At 43.4% G+C, this 21603-nt stretch overlaps 1 protein-coding gene across 2 annotated transcripts in view; it reads left to right on the top strand.

The window, feature by feature from the left end:
- LOC147672947 (coiled-coil domain-containing protein 174-like) overlaps window positions 1–19816 on the top strand; it is a 74551-nt gene extending 54735 nt beyond the window's left edge. The window contains exons 8-12 of one of the 2 annotated variants that reach the window (XM_086947906.1): window positions 3497–3591; window positions 6144–6291; window positions 9400–9522; window positions 15007–15042; window positions 19312–19816. In XM_086947906.1, the coding sequence (XP_086804032.1) occupies window positions 3497–3591; window positions 6144–6291; window positions 9400–9522; window positions 15007–15042; window positions 19312–19580 (671 nt within the window). In that variant the 3' untranslated portion in view covers window positions 19581–19816. The remainder of the gene's footprint in view (window positions 1–3496; window positions 3592–6143; window positions 6292–9399; window positions 9523–15006; window positions 15043–19311) is intronic. The other variant, XM_086947907.1, reaches the window with a different exon arrangement.
- The last annotated feature ends 1787 nt before the right edge of the window (window positions 19817–21603 follow it).

Raw genomic sequence — 21603 nt, 5'->3', positions numbered from 1 at the left:
GCCATCTCTGTACTCTGCGATTCACTGTTTTCCCAGCATCTGTGTCATTACGAAACAGCTTCCTTAGTGAGTAGGAACTCTTTATCTGTGCTACGTTAAACTGCCTCTGCTGTGATCAGAAACGAGTGTCCACCATTGGGCCTTCGGAATAGTGCAAAAGCAGATAATCAGAGATAAAAAAACTGCTTTCCAAGATCCCCCCTCTTTGCTTACATGAGGTTTTAAGTGTTTTTAGGTCTCGCGACCTATCGATGCGCGCAAGCGCATCGAGCGTAGCGAGAATTCATGTGGCGAAAACATCTTCAAACCAAAGGGCTTTCAGCCCGCGGTTTTCATGCAGTGCCCGTGTACATGCACGCGCATCGCATCCAAGCCCAGCCCAGTCCTCCCCTAGCAGCACTCCTCCCACGCCAGCAACTCCCCCCTCCCACACCAGCACCTCCCCTCTCTCGCATTCGCGCCATCCGGCTTCTCCACCCCTAGCAGCACTCCTCCCACACCAGCATCTCCCCCCTCCCACACCAGCACCTCCCCTCTCTCGCATTCACGCCCACCCACCAGGCTCTCCCGCCCCCATCAGGCTTCCCTCCCAATCCGCCTGCCTCCCCTCGCGCATTCACGCTCCCCCACCAGGCTCTCCCGCCCCCATCCGGCGTCCCTCGTAATCTGCCTGCCTCCCCTCGCTCGCATTCCCGACCCAGGCTCTCCCGCCATGGAAAATAAAACCTGTAAACTTTTTTGTCATGTTTCACTGCACTAGGCGTTTATTTTAAATGATTTAGTCAGGACTGAAGATGCAGGCTAGATATTTTGGCTTTCTTGTGCATTTTCAGATGTGTGTTTGCTTTGGTGGTGATGTTCCGGTTACATATTTCTGAAAGCTTTTATTTTATACATCATTTTTAGCGAAACGGAATTTCAGGAACACAAATGCATCAATCAGAATAAGACTTGCTTGGTACGGACGGGCATTCGTACATGCCATGGCTCTCACTGACGGGTAGGCATGCACAGACATGGTACAGTCGGGGCGGACTGAAAAGCATGTGCAGATGGTAGGAGGAGATTCGTATAAGGATGGCAAAGATCACATGCAAGATACACCTCAGTCGCCGACACCGAGACAAAGTCACAGACAGTTTCGTACACACATACAGATGAACTGATCCAGACAGACACACACAGCTGGCGTCCTTACCCCACCCCCTAAGAGTAAATTTTGCGGTGTCTGAACGTAAAGCAAACCACTGCTCAAGCCCCATTTTGTCATTTCAAAATTCTTGTTTCCAGTTTACTTCAAACTTCTCCTTCTTCGGACTCCATTGGACTGCATGTGCTTTCTAGGCCTCAACTCTGTACTGCTTCCCCTCACATCCCTGTTCCCCATGCTCTCCTTGTAAATCCCCACACTCTCCAAACTCATCTTTGCTTCGACTGCTCCTCGCAGTCCCACACCTTTTTTTCCCTAATACGCCAGCTTCTATGTTGCCTCCCTGCCCGTCCTTCCTCCAATAACCCTACCTGATCCACCGTTGCAGTCCCACTCTCCCCATTGTGTTTTTATACGTTTCTTTTGTATGTTTAATGTGATAGCGCATGTGACGTGAACACAATTTCCTTACTGACTGAACCCCGTATAAGAGTCTCTACTGTACCGCCTCGTGAGCCCATGGTCTACTGTGTAACCTGTTAGACTACAGACAGACATACACAGCACTACAAAACCAATTGGAGGACGCCACAAAAGGATTTGCTACAATTCTAAACCCACGTGGGAAAGTAAATGCTTGAAACCGGCACTTTCTCTTTTTGTACCAGGATTAAAGCAATAGGTTTAGGCTTCTTCTCCCCCTCACTCGCTTTCCTCCCCCCACTCGCTGGCCACGTCAAACGCGAGAGCTTTAAAGATCTTGCTTGAAGGCAATCTGCTTCCCCGCTAATCAGTTTTTTCCCCTCCCACTTTTCCTTTGATGTCCGCCGCGCGTGGCCTCTGCCTGTCGCCTAACACGGTTGTTGGTCCTACCACCTCTCACAAAGCTGCATTTACAATTCTGAGCAGCACTGTATATAAACGTGCCAGTAATCGAAATCGGCAAGCTGTTTTTTTTTTTTTGGGTTGGATTAAGATCGGATGTTTGCTGCATTATCTTGCCCCCCCTCAGTTGGATTGCACTTTGTCTTCGCTGTGTTTAAAATTAATCTCAGTGCAGGGAAGGGTATTTACTGCAGACGTTTTCTGTAAACGTTTCATTCTCTTGTTTAGATATCTGCATAAGCTTAGACTTTAATTTTCATGGCAAATAAAGTCAACTCTGAGCTTTATTGAGAGAGTAGTTTCCTAATTTGTTTTAAAACTATTTTACATCGTAATACGTTTGCTGAGGTCGAGAAAGCATTTTGCCTTTGAGCAGCTGTCTTTTATCCCAGGAAAACGACTGCCCAGCAACTGAAATGCAACTTGCAAAAGATCTTCTTAAATAATAATTGGATGCATGCTAAAAAGTCCATCTATCCGTCCTACATGGCATTTCTGAAAGCTGAGTCTTCCCCAGTCTTCATTATAAACATGCAGACAGTCACCTTCATAACAAAGTGGCTCGCTCCTTAAAGGGTTCCTCCACTAGAATGCTCACACAGTACATAGGCTGCGCTGTTGTGGGAATGGATAAGAATGGCAGTGTGGTGACCACTTCCAAAGTTTCCTTTTTAGGGGTGGCTAATAATTGTTTTTAACCGTCACACCCTCACCCACCCTCACACCCCCTCACCCACCCTCACATCCCCTCACCCTCACCCCCACACCCCCTCACAACCCTCTCACTCAGCCTCACACCCTCACACACTCTCACCCTCACACCCCCTCACTCACCCTCACACACTCACACACCCACTCGCCCTCACCCTCACACACCCTCACCCTCACCCCCTCAGCGCTACAACACATGTGTGTGTAGGTGCAAATGCAATGTTCTTGGATTTTCGTCACAATAAAATACACTGAACATAATCTTCACAAAATTTATTTACAAACGTTTAAGCTATTGCCATTATTTAAGTATTAATTATTTACAAAATTAAAAGCCATTGTTATTTGTAATATCATTACATCTAAGTCACGTAAATACAACACACATTGCATTACAAATGCTATAGGTGTCACATTTGCGAAAGTTACAACTATTGACATTGTAACTGACAAAGCTATTAATTTTGCTATTTTCAAAACCAACACATAAATTAAAAAAGTGTCATTTACAATACCAATCACTCAAACTTTCCTAATGCGAGAAGTTAAAAATATGGGCATTGTAAATCACAAAAAAAATAAAATGTCATTTAGAAAACCAATAGCTCAAACTTTCCTACTGCGAGACCTATTGGCAACGCCAATGCTTGTTCACTTTGTTTTATACAGACTGTTCATTGTTTCCATGTAGACACGTTTTCTGCATACACAACAGAGTATAATGTTGATAAAAAATGTGCTTTGTTTCAGAGGCCAGAGAGCTTGGTGTGGGGTACTTTGCCTTTGCACGTGACCAGGAGAACAGAAGGAAGCAAATGGAGACATTGGAGATGCTGCGAGACCAGGTATGTATAAAGTGGTGTGTGTATCTTCTGTGAGGTTCATTGTACAGTGTAACGATATTAAACTGACCCTCTTAATCTCTCTTCTTACCCCAATACTCAAAGAAAAATCTGAAACAGTGGTGTCCCATACAAGTATTGATTCCAGTATATAACCTATTACTTTATTCATTTTCCAAAATCCAAATCTTCCTTCTCCACATATTCCTAAAAGCTGCAGCTGTGCGAGTACCACAGAAGAAACACAATGCTTGATCATTTCTTCCCCCTCTACTCTTGACTGTTTCTCAGAGAACATGCAAATAATCTTCTCGCCCTCTGCCAGATAGGCCACCTAAATCTCACAAATTCCATGGCAACTGAAACTGCAAATGATGCTTCATGGTGTAGGGGGTCAGACCCTGGATTGTGCTCTCCTTTGTGGTTCTTTACAAGTAAACCATCTGGAACAAACTTTAAATGCACTTGTTCTAACAACTGAGCACTAATCTCAGCCCAAAATTTCCCTTAAGAAGAGAGCGTTTGTTTTGGTTGGAGAACATAGGCGTCTGGTTGGTCAGTTTGGCGTTGTCAAATAGGAAAGGTAGGAACATTGTTCAGGGTCTTATTCAAAGTCTTGACTTTGACAGGTTTTTAAGTTGGGAGCAAATGCTATGACGTTTAAAGATCTGTGCCTCAGGGTTTGATCATCATCTTCTTGGGATTGCCTCAGTAGTTCAGTATTCTATCCTGGTTGTGGTCAGTGCTAGGGCAGTCTTGAGGCAGAATTAGAACAAGCAGGATTCTGCTTAGTTTGCTTGGTGCCAGGTGTGTTTTTGGGGAACGCGTTGCCCCGTGGAATCCGTGTAAGGTTTGTATCCAAAATTTACTCTTAGGTTGCAAACATTTTGAAAAGCTGACAGGGAGGAATTCATGGAGTGAAGTTAGTAACAGGACCTCAGACTTGCAATCAAAAATTAAGGAAATTGGCATACTCTTTGCATTTCCTTAGGGTCAATCATAAACAGATAGACTTACTCCCAAGATATGTGGAGCATTTCGAAGTTTTCCAAAAGCATATCATTGCAGGCCAGTGCAGAATTTTGCCTCCAGATGCAAACTGAACTGTATTTATAGGAAACTTCGCTTGAAACCAATACCTTGTTAACACATGTGAATTTGAGTAAAATATATTTTTTAAATCAGTAAATGTATATTTTTTAATTCATCATCAAGCTTTGTGTTATCGAGTTTTATGAGAATATGGACGAAAGCTAGTGTACCATTATTTTACATTAAATAGTTTCACATATGCTAGGCTGAGAACTAGACATTCTTCCACTCCCTGGTTATTCAACTTAGAGGCATTCATTTGAAAACTGCAGCTAACCTCGAGCTCAAGGCAAAGGTGATATATTTAATGTCTTGGAAGTTAAAAATTAAAAAATGGTGCACATGCCCCCCAAAAAATTCTCAAGCAAGGCGTCTCTCCCGCCAGAAGTAAAAGCCATAGGTTTCTAACCAAAAGGCCATTGAGATTGGCAACATGACGGGTGTCCTGTCATAATGCTTTTGGAGACCCAAACTTCAGAGACTTAAGGGCCCGATTTAGATCTTGACGGATGGGTTACTCCATCACAGCGGTGATGGATATCCTGTCTGCCGACATATAAATCCCTTATTATATAATTGGATTTAATATTTTGGCGGATGGGATATCCGTCACCGTTGTGATGGATTAACCTGTCTGCCGAGATCTAAATCGGGTCCCGAGTACTAAAAAGACCGGAAGCAAGAAGAACATTTAAGTGGGAGACAGCAGGCTTTTGTTCCCCACAGCAAAAGGGCTCTATCTGTGGTTAAGGAGGAGCTTGCCATCATGGGTGCATTGTATCCCTTATCATACCCTGCCAAACCTAAAATTATGAATTTTGTTTTCACAAAAGGGCAATACGCAAGCCTGTGTGGAAAAAAGAAATAATGTGCATCAAAGGAGTCCTAAAGATGCGCAGTCACTCTTTCTTTTTGCAATGCACACTTACTGTTTCTTTTTGCATAGTATGGTGAAATGGGTTGGAGCTCTTTCGCTGCTGGATATTGGCTTTTGCCTTAATGTGTTGATTTTCATGCTGTGCCTGATTGATATGATATGGCTACTTGATGCCCTATGGTTTTATCTCTAGGTTCATGACTTGTCTACCCAGCTTTTACACTTGGAAAAGTATAGGTGCGATGAAATTTAAGTAAGGAGGTATTGTGTACTGTTCAATGATTTCTATTGTTTAGTACTGTCTCTGCAGAATGATGACAACTGTAATAAGTGGTATGCACTAACGAGCATTAAAAAAAGATCTTTGACATTTTTTGGCTGAACATCGTTAATTAACTACCTTGTGAATATTTAAACTCATATCATGTACGAAGACTTGCAGCATGACGCAGGCGGAAGGTCTATTGTCAGTTTTATTTCATTCTATATGTCCATCAGCAATGTACACTGCAAACTTTTGAGAACTTTAAAATATTCCCCTAAGTTGCTCACAAGTTTTTGTTAATGAAAATTGATTTTGAAATAGACCGTCGAACAAAGAGTCAAGAGGGAAAACCTAAAAGAGAAACGAAAGCGAATGCTAGAAGCTCGGCTGTCAAAACTGCGCAAGAGGAAGATGAAGCTGAAAGGGGATGGGCCCGATGAAGAAGAGGAACAACTGGAAAATACTAAAGGTGAGTTTGGTTAAAATGACTTGTGATGGTTTGGTTTCACTTTAAATAACATTTGAAAGCACATGCTTGGATCAGAGAAAAGGCTATCATGGTGCAGAGTAACAAAGAGGATACTAAAAAGCCGATTCTGTCATTGAACACACAACAGTTTATAATCTAAATATGTCTGCTCCAGTAAAAAATGGATGATGCCTTAAGTTCTGAAACTGCGGACTATTGTGCCTGCCATTTTATCCTCCACCACTGTTATAACTTTAATGAACATCTTTCTTTTCAACAAATAGCTGTGTTAGGTTTCCAAAACTTTAATTTGTTTTCCGTATAGTGCCATTCTTTAGCCTTTTTGTGCAGTCAGAATAATGCGACTAGTCCCAAGAACTCTCCAAGCGCTAATATATTATTTCAGATATGTTCAGTCTGGTATGATGGTGCTGGAGGGCCCTATCCCTTCCTAAATGTTTGATCACATTATTTTACTTTAAAGCCAGTTTATTTTTTATTAGGATCTTTTTTTTAATTGTTGTACAAAACAAACAAGTTAACTTGTCTTGCAGAGGTTGCAGAAAAATCTCAAACAACGAAAACATTACATTATAAAGCAGTTAACAAACATTACCTAAGTAGTGGAGCATTTTCATTTAATCCAGCCTCTAGTTTTTGAGTGTATCAGTCATTGCAGATCCATGCATTTTGAAGCGCATTTCTGAAATGTAGCATTACTTCCAGTAATATTATCTGGGTGAGAGATTGTGCATTGCAAATTGAACCCAGGGAATATTTGTCCTGGTCTGCCCTTTAGGCAGGTCCCAAAGTATTCATTGAGGACAAAGTACTGTTTAAGTAACATATTTTATGACCAACTGAGGTTTAAGGATTTTACGTTTACGTTTCCAATGGCATGTGTTTCACAATCATTTTTGCTTTGCACTCTAAGCAATATGACATGGTGAGCAAAAACATTCTGGCTTCTTAAGAATGAAGGCAAATTTGTTTTATTTGTGAGGTATGAATTACTTTTGTGTGACTCATTGAGGATTTGAATGTAGGACTTCTTTAAAGTAAATGTAGCTCCTTTCTATCCCTGATGCCAGTCTTTTAGCTGCTGAAAGGCTAGAATCATTCATGTTACTAGTATTCCAGTACTGAAACCCTCAATAGTCTGTCTTGGTGCAAAGTCCAGGTCAACCCTAAGAGAAGAATTATCGTCACATCACTGGTGTATTGATATATTTAATATTTGAGAAGAGAAATAAACTAATTGGTCTCACGAAGAAAAGCATTAAATACTGGTGTTGAGTATATGTAATAAATAAGCAATTCTTTTTCAATACCGGTTTATTTGTAATCAAAGCCTTGAAGCCAGCAACTCTCCAATTAAGGAATGAAGTGTTGCAATTTTACTTACGATGCATACTTGAAAGATGCAAGAGATGTAAGGCAATCCATACCTCCAGAGTTATCCCAAGTTGGCATTACAAAGCCGGAAAATACAACCAGTCACAGTCACCACTGCCTGATCTTATGGATTCAGTTTGCTTCTAGCCACCTCTTGTGATAACAGGAATTGATTGCTTACTTAACCCATGCTAAAGTCAGCCTTGCACCTGTTGTTTACGAGGAGTTTGTCCTTTGTGTCCAATGTCAGGAACGTACAAGTGTCTAAACCCATGGTAGCCTGTCACCCTGCTTTGGGGCACTACTGTATTCCATTTTAAGTTCAGTGTTTTTAACTACCAAGTTTATCACCTTTCTGTCATATCCCCTTCGCCAATTTCCTTTTTATTTTCTATGATAAAACCTAACCTTTGCATAAGGGAAAGATTCTGCAATGAGTGACAGCAAGTCCTTCACTAACTGACGGGATAGTCGTTCAGTCTCCCACTAGGCATGCAACACTAGATGTGATGTAATTCCTACAGTACCAAAATTATGAAAGAAACATTTTCAGATTTCCAAACCCTGTGATGCTCATAGATGCAGACTTTTCCAGTGTGAAACCCCGGCTTAGGCTTCTATAAAAGAGTTATGAGTCGCAAATGGATTTGCAATTCACAGAGTGCTCACTGCGACTACTAGTGACGCACAAGGAAAAGGGAATATGGAAAGCCCCCTGCTCCTTTGACTTGGAAGAATATTTATCTTTGCATTGCAGCCACTAAAGCAATTGCAATCCATTGAGGAAATATCACCTGAACGGTGGGGGTAATGCATTTGCAAAGCGCAAGCTATCCCTGTGAGAGAGATCGCCCACGTTGTGAATGACTGCTGCAGGATTGCGAACAGCAGAGAGCAGTCCAGTGAACTCCAGCATGCTCCCCACAGTATCCACTCATCGTGTCAGTTTTATTTAACATTGCAACCTCTGTTGGGTTTAGGTATTGAGGCTTCAATATCTCCATTTTGCAAATGCAGGAATGGCGGTCTTCAGTCCCTCGCAGAACACCTATTTTGTGTTTGCAGACATTCACAGGGATTCTCAGAGGTAATCCTACCTCATTAGTATTAATGTGACCGGAAATATGCAGATATTTGCAAATTGTATTTTTGAGTTGAAATGCATTATTACATCCATCAGAGCATAAAACACCCTTTGGTTGCATCGAAGACGCTACTCTTAGGAGTATCTGAGCGTTGAGTCCTATATGTAGTATTAAGGTGCCTCCGTTTTTCCACAGGTCCATTCTTGATTGATGTGGTCTAGGTCTCCAGATTTTCTCTCCTAAAGATAGAACACATTTACATAACAGACAATGACAAAAAGTTTTATTTTCACATTGGAACATACAGAGTCCGGGGTGAACGCAGGCTGTGGCGTTTTCTTATCACTGAAAGAGTGCTTACTCCATAATGCCTCTAGTTTCAGGGCTCCTGCCCGTAAAGCAAGGTCCAAAGACGAGCCTTCTGGGGTGGAACCTTAATTTCTATGTTATTATTTTCTCCCCTCAGCAAACTTGTTCATCTTTAGTGGCTCTTAGAATTGACCCATACCGTTTCCAGAACTGAGAACATTTCCATTAAACATGTTTTGTAAAACAAAAAAAACAGGTATGATGATAAAACAAGTACTTTTTACCTCACTAACTATTTTTTTACCCACCATACCCACAGAGGAAGCAGCAGCCCCATTGGTTCCAGAAGTCGGCATTGATAGGAAGGTGGAAGTCATCGTGCAGGAGAGGAAAGATACGAAACCTGGTGTTCCTTACGTCCGAGAATGGGACATAGGCAAAGGTAAGGAAACCTTTCCACTGGTTCTTTGATAATTGCTCTTCTCTGATGATGCTTTCTAATCTGTAGGAAGCAAAAGTACTAGATCGAGCTTTAGTTTCTAGTCTTTGGAATGGCTTTTAGAGTTAAGTAGCAGCAAGTTGGGCTCTTGAGGAAGGTTTTTTGTTTTGTTTTGGTTGCTATTGAAACCACATCCTTCGATCTAATAACATGTAAAGTATTCATCAGGTCACTGCATACAGCACATTTGAAAGGTACTTAGCTTTTCGAGGTAGACTTCAAACATTTAGGGCCCAATTCACAAAGGGACTTTGACTCTTAAAGTTACAAGTGTGGAGTACCCGAACTTGGGGAAAACTCCCAACTGAGCACTGCAGTGCAGAGATTCCACCCGAGTGCTCGTGATTTTGAGTCGTGAGTCCGTTTGTGAGGCGGGTCCACAGCATTGCTGCAGCTATTAAAATTCCACATATAATCTGGGTAGCAGCTTCTAGTGGCTGTAACTAGTTTCTGTGTTATATGCATTTACAATTGTGTTGCTGATAGCCCTGATGTCGTTTTATGATGGGTGCACATACCTAAACATCTGCCTCCACTGGTGCTGTAGAACCCTTGACTGTCCAGTTAATATCTGCCCTTTGTTTTTTACTCCCTTATCATTGGGCATGCCATGCACACCGTTTTCGTTGCGCGCACACACAGCCTTTCTCTCTCTCTCGCTATCTCTCTCCCCCCTCTCGCTCTGTGTGTCTCTCGCTATCTCTCTCTATATATATATATATATATATATATCTATATATATATATATATATATATATTCATTCACAAAACTGCCCAAACAGTGAAGACGCCACACAGCAGAGAGTTGAACGCCTTTAATGAAAGGCTGTAGCTTAGCAGGGCAACAATCTCGCTTCACGGTTCTTCAGAAGCCCAACGCGTTTCAAGCACCGTGTGCTCTTGTTCACGGGCAAAGCGGCAGAGATGACTGCTGGCGATCAATCAGGAACAGCTGGTGTGCAAATTAGTCCCGCCTATGTAGGCGTGTGCATGCTGAGCATGCCGGTATTTAGAGTTCCTGTTGTTTTTCCCCAGTGAGCGCCTTGTCATCACTCATATTAAATCCATGGTATTACCTCAGTGGGTTGTAAGGGAGCTGAAAACCGCTGCGTGCTATATTTCCAAAGTCCAATCACACGGCACTCCCTGCTCCACCAAGTTCGCAAGTACGAACCCGAAATCTGTATGAAAACAGCAGGGCGTCTTCGCGACCAGGCCGGCCGCATTTAATTCATTCACAAAACTGCCCAAACAGTGAAGACGCCACACAGCAGAGAGTTGAACGCCTTTAATGAAAGGCTGTAGCTTAGCAGGGCAACAATCTCGCTTCACGGTTCGTCAGAAGCCCAACGCGTTTCAAGCACCGTGGTGCTCTTGTTCACGGGCAAAGCGGCAGAGATGACTGCTGGCGATCAATCAGGAACAGCTGGTGTGCAAAATAGTCCCGCCTGTGAGCTGTAAATACCGGTTCTGCTAAATAAAGGCTTTTGTTGAAGCACTCAGCAAGCGTGGGCGTCCTTGCTTCAGGGCAACTTTTATATATATATCTATATCTATATCTATATCCAAGACATCCACGTTCGATTTCCAAAAAGGTGAGGCGTCCTCCCACACCTTAGAAAGACGCAGACACGGTCCTAGTTTGTGCAGATCAATTTATTACGAGCAGGCACATCGCATATATACACATATATACTTGCACTTTATATGGGTGGGGCTTGCCATTACAACGTTATGTGAACAAGGGTTCATAAGGCCCGAAACGCGTCATGGTGTTGCACGCAAAATAAAACAAGCATTAGAAATGCAATAGGTCTCGCAGCATTAGAGTTAGTGCTTTTAGAATTGTTTATAGGTTTTTTGTTGTAAATCTTTTGCATTTTATTTTTTTGTAGGCAATGCAAAAGAATTACAAATCAAAAAAGCAATAAGCAAATGTAAAAGCTTTAACTAAAAATCCTGCGAGACCTATTGCACTGTGTGAGGGTGAGGTGTTGAGGGTGAGTGAGGGTGGGGGTGAGTGAGGAGTTGAGGGTGAGGGTGAGAGAGTGTTATTGTGAGTTAGGGTGAGGGGTTGAGGGTGGATGAGGGTGGATGAGGGTGAGGGTGAGGTGTTGAGGATGAGTGAGGATGAGTGAGGGTGAGTGAGGGGTCGAGGGTGAGTGAGGGTGACTGAGTGTGAGTGAGTGAGGGTGAGTCAGAGTGAGTGAGGGTGAGGTGTTGAGGGTGAGGCGTTGAGGGTGAGGCGTTGAGGGTGAGGTGTTGAGGGTGAGGTGTTGAGGGTGAGGTGTTGAGGGTGAGGTGTTGAGGGTGAGGTGTTGAGGGTGAGGTGTTGAGGGTGAGGTGTTGAGGGTAGGGTGTTGAGGGTAGGGTGTTGAGGGTGATTGAGTGTGAGTGAGTGAGGGTGAGGTGTTGAGGGTGAGTGAGTGAGGGTGAGGTGTGGAGAGTGAGTGAGGTTCAGGTGTTGAGGGTGAGGATTTGAGGGTGAGGGTGTGAGGTGTTGAGGGTGAGTGTTTGAGGGTGAGGGCGAGTGAAGTTGAGGGGGTGAGGTGTTGAGGGTGTGAGGGTGAGGTGTTGAGGGTGTGGTTGAGCGTGAGGCTGAGGTGTAGAGTGTGAGTGAGAGTAAGAGTGAGGGTGATTGAGTGTTTTAGTGTTAGTGAGGGTGAGGTATTGAGTGTGAGTGAGGGGAAGTGTGATTGTGGTATTGAGAGTTAGTGAGGGTGAGGTGTTGAGTGTTAGTGATGGTGAGGTGTTGAGTGTGAGTGAGGGTGAGTGTGAGTGAGGGGGAGGGGGAGGCGTTGAGGATGAGTGATGTGTTTAGGGTGAAGTGTTGAGGGTGTGGGTGAGGAATTGAGGGTGAGGGAGGGTGAGTGTGGGTGAATGTTTGAGGGTGAGTGATTGAGGGTGAGGTGTTGTGGCTGATTTTTTGTGGGTGAGTGAGGGTGAGATGTCGATGGTGATTGAAGGTGAGGTGTTGGGTGAGGCGTTGAGAGTGAGTGAAGTTGAGTGTTGTTAAGTGAGGATGAGTGAGGGTGAGTGAGTAGTTGCGTGTGAGGTGTTGAGGGTGGGTGAGGGTGAGTGAGGGTGATGTGTTGAGGGTGAGTTAGGGTGAGTGAGGGTGAGGGGGAGTGATGGTGAGTAAGTGTGAGGATGAGTGAGGGTGAGGGTGAGAGTTTGAGGGTGAGTGAGGGTGAGGAGTTGAGGGTGAGTGAGGGCGAGGGTGAGTGAGTGTGAGGGGTTGAGGGTGAGTGAGGGTGAGTGAGGGTGAGGCTATGGGGGCTTATCCACTCTTTAAACATTAAAATAAAAAGTCAGCACAGAAAGTACATTTTGTTAAATACTGGCACATGCATGAATGTACACAAATAATACGAGTACTCTAGGAAAGCTGCAACTGTCACAGCTTCCAAAGCGTACTCCTGGATTTGTTTGAGAATTCCAAATAAACTTTAAATATACTACTAAATTGGTTGCAAGGCTATATGAGTAAATTTGCTATTGTTGTGCAAATTGAGCCCATTGCCTTCAACAGTGAAGATGGACTTGTTGTCATCTTTAGAACAAAGAATAGAGACCGGAAGTCCACCTCATATCAAGGGTGACTCCGTACCCTAGGTTTGAAGGAGCGGCCATCTTTGAGTGGCCCGCTAACTAGTATTTTGCCTGCATGCTGTACTACAGGCAACAGAGTACCACCCACGCCAAACTATCCCATGTCTCCTGGATACAGCTGATAATCTTTCACAGCAGCACTCATATCGAGAGCATTGGCGGCAGTGCGTATGAGTGACCTTTGTGTTCGCGGTTTAGAGTTCGGCTTCTGAGGAGCACCAGGGACTTAGCCAGGACCTCCAATTGTGACAAATGCAACATAAGTGATGCCTTTGTCAGGCAAGACGTCCATCTTTGAGGCATCACCCAGCCCACCTGCCACTAGCAAGGCGTGGCTTGTGTCCGAAGATTGGTGGAAATGTAGAATGTAACCTGACCAAATACATGATGCCCCCACCTTGGTGTTGTCATCGTTGTTACAAATATCACTGAACCTAAGCATGAGTAAGTGATGGCTTGGTAAAATGGAGCCTTCTGGTCATTTTAGGCTTAATTGTTCTACCAAATGCTTGAAATGGAAATCTAAAAGTGTAGGTGCTCACTGTCCCAGAGTACCTGTTTGCTACTGAGAAGCACTGGTACTCTCATACTAAAAGTATTGCATCCCTGCTGAGAAGTGCAGGTACTCTCCCTTTCAGTACATGCGAGCAGCTGCTCAACTAAAGTACTGGTTCTACCAGACCCCTCGGATCGCTTTGCGCGTTAGAGGTCCAGGGAAAACTGCACAGCCCGAAGAAGCCTTTGTCCTGCAATACACATCTGGCACAGATAACCACTGATTGGATGGTCTGTCCGGCATAGGTTTATCCATGTGGGGACATAGTCTTTACAACAAACACACACTCACACTTTCTCTTACAATAACACTGCATTTCTGTGTTTCATGTGTGCCCATGTTAGCTCACGTGAAGTGCTGAGCTGCATAAAGGAAGTGGGGGGGGGGGAGGGGGGCTAGAGCAAGCAGTATGCGAATCATAAGGGGCTCATCAGCAATTCTGCCAGTGCCTAAAATATATTGCAGAAACATGCCCTTTTTCTATAGTGAACCACGACATCATAATAACACATACCTTTTCTACAGTAATTCAGTCTTAAATAGTGGATAGGAAGCTGTGACAAGTCCCCTACTGCTGTGTGGTACAGAGTGAAGCTATGAGTAAGCCGACATTGACACAGGGACCAATTTGTTGTGCTTTTTTATGTGTACACAAAACTAGAAAGCCATTCTTTTGTTGAACCAGCTGAGGTTCCATGTAATGCAGACTTACCTGCATTAGTGAGGCTGCCAGGGTAAATAAACGGTGATGGTGCACGGGCATGCAGCGTGGGGGATGAATGAGGGCACGGCTAAAGATGTTGAATAAGAGCTTTACAAACCTAGTCATAATTTATTTTCTGCTGAGGATCGAATTTTCTTTATAGTAAATTTCTCTCCGCGTTTTGAGGAATAAAGCAGAAATCTGCATTTGAAAAAAGAACATGCTTTGGCTGTGAATCTTTTTCACTTGGACAAACACAGCCTGTATAACCTAATGATGCTCCATTTTGTATCTTGAGCTCTTGCAGAGGTTCTTTGCAAAGGACGTGACCTCTGAAAACACTGAGGAGATTCCCTGTCCAAATCTTAAAATATTTCACATCTGTTTTTATTTTATAAGAATGTAACTGTAGTTTAACAGGGAGAAATAGATACGTGCTTCAAAGAGGAACCCATACTCTTAACAAATATATTTGTTGAAGCCTCCCCCAATCTTTCTGTGCTGAATGTTTTTATTTTTTGTCAAGAGTTTTATACATGCTTTGTTTTTTTTTTAGGTTCAGAAATTAGGAGCGGAAAAATCATGGGAAAGGGTAAAGCTAATAAAACAAATTCTAAACTGATCATTGGAGGGTGGAACAGTAGTCAGTAGATGGATGTGTTGGCAGCAGAACTGGGTGATTTTGATGAAAACTGTTGTTAGCTAGGAGAGTAGACTTTTGAGGACTTGGGTTGGTAACTTATTGGCCGTGCTGTATTTCCGGCTCAACATTGTGGTTTCCTACTTATCTTTCTATGTCGCTGATTCAGAATGGTGTGCCAGTGTTTTATGTTCTGTAGTTAGTTCTACATGGCTCCTACTGATTGCAGACAGTACCTAAACCAATCTGATTTACAGTGCATAATAAATCAAAGAGCAGGGTGTGCTATACCAAGAAGGGCTTTGTGATTTAATGTTGCATTTTTGGCAGGAGAAGTGGCAGAGCTGGTGAAAAATGGAGAGGGAGCAGGTGAGGGGGTGTTACAGAAGTATCTGTCACGAAACACTCGGTCAGTTAGATCACTTCTGATTTATCAAGCCTACGTAAAATTCATATGGTATTGTACATTTTTTATGTATTGAATTATAATCTTCTTAGCAAGTGAACCATGATGTTGATTGTGTGTAGGTGCTCAGAGAGACACGTGTAGATTTTCATTGAGATGAGGAGTAACATGGAGAGTGGGGGACATTTTGTATATTGGTTACTATTGGAGGATGGCAGGGCACGTTCCTGTTCTGAGGTATCACTGTTCCCACCTTCTGCTAAAGGCTTACTTCTGGAGGACTAACACAACTAATTCTCAGAACCGGACTGACAATGGCATGTTACTGGAGAAGGGCACAGCTTTGCAACCTTCACAGCAGTTGTTGTCAGATTAGTGCGGCTTGATGCAAAGGGTTGGGTATGCCTGTCTGCGCACATATCAGGAGAGGGTGAGAATGTGTAATGTTTCAAATGTTTACTAGCCCTCTCGGTGTTCCTCCAGTTTTACAGTGTTAATGTGCGCTCGTTGTGCTCGTGTGCCCCTTGTTGGGGAGTCGGACTACAATATTAAAATACGAATTCTAAAATGTGTGGGACCAGGTGCACACTGCCCTCAGGAGGGACTCCATTACTGCCGTTAATGGGAAGAGAGAATTACTGAGTTTACGGATGCCGTGCCAGGGGGCGCCTAGGAAATCATTGCGGATCCGAGAAGCTATTTCTGCATATTTGATCTCTCGTTAAACGGTTGGTGAGAGCCCGTGCATGCCTAGGTTAGTTTTCCTTTATTCATTCTACAGTTTAGCGCTCTCTTCTCTAGCTCTGAACATTGTGTGCCGTTTGCTGTGCAGTGTGGAGCTGAATTCAGTAGTGCAGAGGGGCCCCTCCGTTTGATTCCAGTATAATCCCCTGACAGACCAGACGGCATTAATCTATGCCTTTGTCATATCTGCTTAGAGGCGAAGCTGAATGTGCAGCAGTGACGTGAGAAGGCTTTTTATGAATCAGTCAAAAAGCCATACCTATTAGTGACGTACCTCAGTATCGTTAAAAACAAGCGCTGGCAAAGTTCCTTGCCGAAAACGTGCAGGCGAGGTGCGACACGGCAGGAAGACGGAAGGAAGAGAGGGGAGGGGGAGGAGAAATGCGACACGGCGGGAGGGGGCGGGCAGGGGAGGGGGCGGAGAGGGGAGAGGTGACACGGCAGGAAGACGGAAGGAAGAGAGGGGAGGGGGAGGAGAAATGCGACACGGCGGGAGGGGGCGGAGGGGGTAAAACACGACGGACGTGCACGCGCATGTGACTTTTAAGGTCAATGCGCATGCGCATAAGCTTAATGCGCATGCGCATTGACCTTAAATTTATCGTGCACTGCAAGGAATCGCCACGATTCCTTGCAGTGTGGATAAAGAGTGGATAACTCGCTATAGTCTCGCTTGCTCGATGCGCATGCGCATCGACAGGCGAGACCTAAATATTGGAAATTACCTGCCTGGGTCCGTTTTCGTTTCTCTGGTGTATTCAGGACAAAAGAAACAGTTCTGCGAATATATATATATATATATAATTATTTCCGGCTCTTCTGGGACATCTTTGTCTCCTCTCTATATATTATTGTCACGTTCTTCTGGGACTTTTCCGTCTGAGTGCAGACTAGGGGTGGGCGGAATTTGCGTAATCGCGTTACGCAAATCTCCGAGAAACGGTAAAAAATCTCCGCGAACATGCAGAAATTCCACAAATACGCGGAATTGCTCGTTTGTAATGTTTTTTTCCTGTTCGCAATCTCTGTTTATGTGCTCCGGGGGGGGGGGGGGGGGGGGGGGTAATATCTTGGGAACATGCATTTTGAGAACGCGGACAAGAAAAACATTTTGCAAAGTCGCGGAACGCAGTATTTTGGGCAATTTCGAGTTCTCTGCGGAACGTGAAATTACCCAAATACATCGAGCGGAACGGAATTTACCGCCCAGGCCTATTGCAGACATCATGTCTTTCTCTAGTTGGTACATCAGACTATAAGCTGCTTGTGAACTATAATTGGCAAATATTGGCAAATAGATGTACAGAAAGTTAGAGTCACGCACAAGCATGCACAGTCAGATACACCTGCACACAAACAGAGACTTCGGTGTTCACAAATGCACAATAGACTCGCTCACATAGGATAACATTTATAGAACGCACTAACCCGAAGGTGCTGAAGCGCTATAGCGAGACAGTGAACCAGCAAGAGCAGCGCATAGTAACTTAGTTGTGTGCACACAGTAGGTCACTGGAGCCAGCCAGGCAACCAGTTGCTACCAGCAAATATCACTTCAAAGTGTATTCTTTCTTTCTGCCTCTTGTATGGTACAGCTGCTGTCTCTAGTAATGGAATAGCGATGCAAAAGATTATGTGGTTTTGTATACAAAAATAGTTCATATTCTTCTATTCATAACAGTAGATCAATTTAATATTGACAAAAGACCAATATTTCACTATTGTCATATATTAACCAGAGAAATCAGCCAATTCGGAAGCCTTGTGTGAAAAAGTAAGTCTAACACTGGGAACCCCATTTAGTAGGAAAATTGGATGGTTGAGGGCGTTACATTATTATCACTCAGCTGGAATAATTCCTTTAGAGAGAGATGGGGTCCCACGTGAAAGAGGTGGTGCTTTCTCTTCTGACTTCTTTTTTAGTGGCCAATGAAGGAGCTGCTACCTTGTGAAATAGTCCTTTTTAACAGCAGTCCACCTGCTTCTGGTTCTTCCCACTGCACTAACATCTGTAGTTCAAGTTGGCACATTGTAAATCCTTATTACATTTTAACTGTACCCCATCCAGTGAAGCAGACAGAGTGTCATTGTAGTAAGGAATTGGGTGATGATAATTCAAGATCCTTCACGAAAGGCAAATGTAGTGTATCGTATTAAGGAGGTGAAGTAACAAAAGAGCATCTTTAGCAATCAGCTGATACTAGGCTTGCCCACAATCCTTCACACCATAAAGACTACTTCCACATAAGCCCTGGTCACCTGGAGAATAGAGAGATTTCAAGACTTCCTTAGGAATGGCTGGCTTGAAGCCTATGAGCTGAGTCTGTCCTATTGCTCTGGCTTTGTCTGAAGTTGAGATTATGTAACATACTTAGGGCCAGATGTAGGAAGGCAAATACCGGTCGGTAACGGCCGATTTCGGCCGTTCCCGACCGGTATTTGGAGTTTGGGATGTAGGGGCATGTCAAGATACAGAGTCGGTAATTTTACCGATTCTGTAAAATACAGATTCTGTAAAATTACCGAATCTGTATCTTGACATGTAGGTAGCACTGTAATCAGTGCTACAGGGGTTTAAGAGTTTGTTATTTACCACCAACTAGAAGTTGGTAGTAAATAATGAAAACCCTTTAAAAAGCATTTTTTTCGCTTTTAAAACAGTACCATGTTGCAGACATACATGCCTTAAGGGCATGTATGTCTGCAACATGTGCACCCATGCAAAATTGAGGGGTGCAACAGGGTGTCAAAGTGACACCCTGCCACCCTTCTATGCTTACCTACATCCCGATTGCCAGTTCTTAAATACCGATTCGGTATGATTCAGTATTTAAGAATCGGTAATCTGGGATTACCTACATCGGGCCCTAAGTGACACTGATTGGCTAATAAAAAAAGCCCTGTTTGATGTCGGATTTGATGCCCACCTTTTATGTTCTACAAGGATAACTGATCTATCAATTTCTTATTTGTGCTTTCGTCTTTGTCAATTGTTTTTACATTAATCTTTTAATACAAGCAAATGCCTCTGGATGCAGTATTGTTAATGTAATTTTTATTTTATTTTCTAGAACTTACTTTTAGCAAATGGTCCAATTCCCGCCCTGATCCCAGAGATGAACGAGATGAAGAGTTTGCGCCACCTTCGAGTTACACCACTAATCAGAGGAAAACTGGCAGCTTCCAGAGCCATAGCTGGAAACACCCTGGGAATCCAGGGGGACCCTCAGGACAGCGCTTTCAACCGACACAGAATACCCAGAGCTTTACACAGTCTGCACCGAATCCCACAACCTCCAAACTGGATGACCTGCTTTCTTTCTACCGACGCGTGACTTGACCGTCCTCATTTAAATGACCCTGAGCTTGTGGTGCCTTCACAAGCCAATAAGAGCTTAAGGAATCCTGAAAAAAACGTTTCCCAAAGACAAGCACCAGCCCACTTGAAAGACTTGTTCAGTAGCTTCCGTATGTTTGTCACACCCCCACCCCAAACATTTGAGTTTCTTCTGGCAGATTCAACTTCAGGCTGTCACATAACTAAATTATTAAAAAAGGACTTTATTGTTGCTTCTATTTTTTGAGCATTGGTGGTAGTCTTTTTAAAACATTTTCAGTGACACACATTTTCAACTAAACAAAAGTACAATATTGTTATATTTTAGCATTACTATCTGGCTTTGGGGCTAATTGTACGCGTGAATTGCCATTCTGTTTGATGGAGCATATGCACCCTAGGTTGGTTTTCCTTCAGATTGAATCGGATATCTACTGTATTTGGAGCAAGTGTGTTACAGGTAACAAACTGTCTGAAGTTTCATGGCTACTTTACCTTTCTCCTCTTATAGTGGGATATCCTTGGTCGGTTACTGTTGCGTTCACAACCAGTTCCTGCATGATGAAGGTGATATTACCTCACCATATGGAATACTGATTCTGAAGGTTCAGAATAAGGAGCGATGCTATTGAATGAGCGCAACAACCAATGCCTGTGTTTTATGAATGCTTAAAACATTTTAGGGGCAGCATTTGTACCTCTACAACATTTGGAAGACGGTTGCTAAAATGTTTGTAAGCTCTTAACAGGACCAATTGCAATTTTGGCATAGAAGAATAATGCATCTTTTACATTACTGTGTGTACATACTATATAGAGGGGTTCTGAGTGACGCCAAATAGACCACAAGAGCGGAGCTCAAATTTTCCTTGATGTCTCTCAGAACACCGAGGTTAAAAAATCCTGTAGTTCCACTTTTACCCAACTATAATTTCATCTTATGTATTGCCCTCCAAATGATCTGCCTTCTTTCAACTGCTACGCAGTGGCAGAGGAGTGATGGGGAAGCCATACATAGCCTTGCCTCAAATCTGTATTCCTGTCCTGATTGTAAAAAGAAAATATAAAAAAACGTACCTGCCATCCTTGACCAACTCCCACCCCTCCACCTTCCCTGCCACAGCAGTGCTATCTGCTTTCAGTCAAAGCAGACAAGCAAAGCTGCAGTGACAGGCTCTCTGGAGGCCTGTCAGCCTATCGTGGAAGGCCTTTATGGCATCACAACAGCAGGTAACCAATTTTATTATCAACTGTTCCGTGTCATAGCTGTAGGTTATGAGATTCAGAAACTGTAACAAACGGTAGAGGCTCTCTTTGAGAGCCATATTTAACATACAGAAATATAGATGGGTAACAGTGCATTATGGGGATGTTTTTCACAGAGGGATTCCGAGTGGCATGAAGTAGAGAATGAGAGAGCTCAAATTGTCTGTGATGTCATTCATAACACTGAGGCGAAACACCCCCCCATAATTCATTGTTACCCATCTATAATGTTGCGTTCAGTATGGCCCCCAATATTACAGAGCATGCTCTCTACTTCCTGACCCTAATTTGAGAAGTTAATCTTATTTGCTATCCTTAATCAATCCCCACAACCTTGACTGCCTTCCTCCCCCCCTCCTGCAGCTGTGCTTTCTGCTTTCAACCAAAGCAGACAAGCAGAGCTGCGCAGACAGGCTCTTGGGGAGGCCTGTCACCTGGCCTGGAAGGCCTATATGACATTACAACAGTGGGTAACCGGTTTTGTTATCAACTATCCTGATGTCATACCATCGGGTTATGCCTTTCAGCAACTGAAATAAACAATAGAGGCTCTCTGAGACCATAAATAACATTATATTGTACACTACATATCTAGTCCTGAAATTAACCAGGGAGGTGCTTTGGTTGTATCAAATATAAAAATAAGTTCGGGTGGAAAGTTTTCATATTGATTTGTTGTCTGACTTGTGGCCGGCCTGCTTAAGTGCTATCTAGCTTCAGAGATATAAAGTCAGTAATGCATTGGTCATTGAACCATTGT

This window comes from Lissotriton vulgaris (assembly GCF_964263255.1).
Source record: "Lissotriton vulgaris chromosome 9 unlocalized genomic scaffold, aLisVul1.2 SUPER_9_unloc_2, whole genome shotgun sequence".
NCBI classification, from domain to species: domain Eukaryota; kingdom Metazoa; phylum Chordata; class Amphibia; order Caudata; family Salamandridae; genus Lissotriton; species Lissotriton vulgaris.
This window is presented reverse-complemented; position numbering and strand designations above follow the sequence as displayed.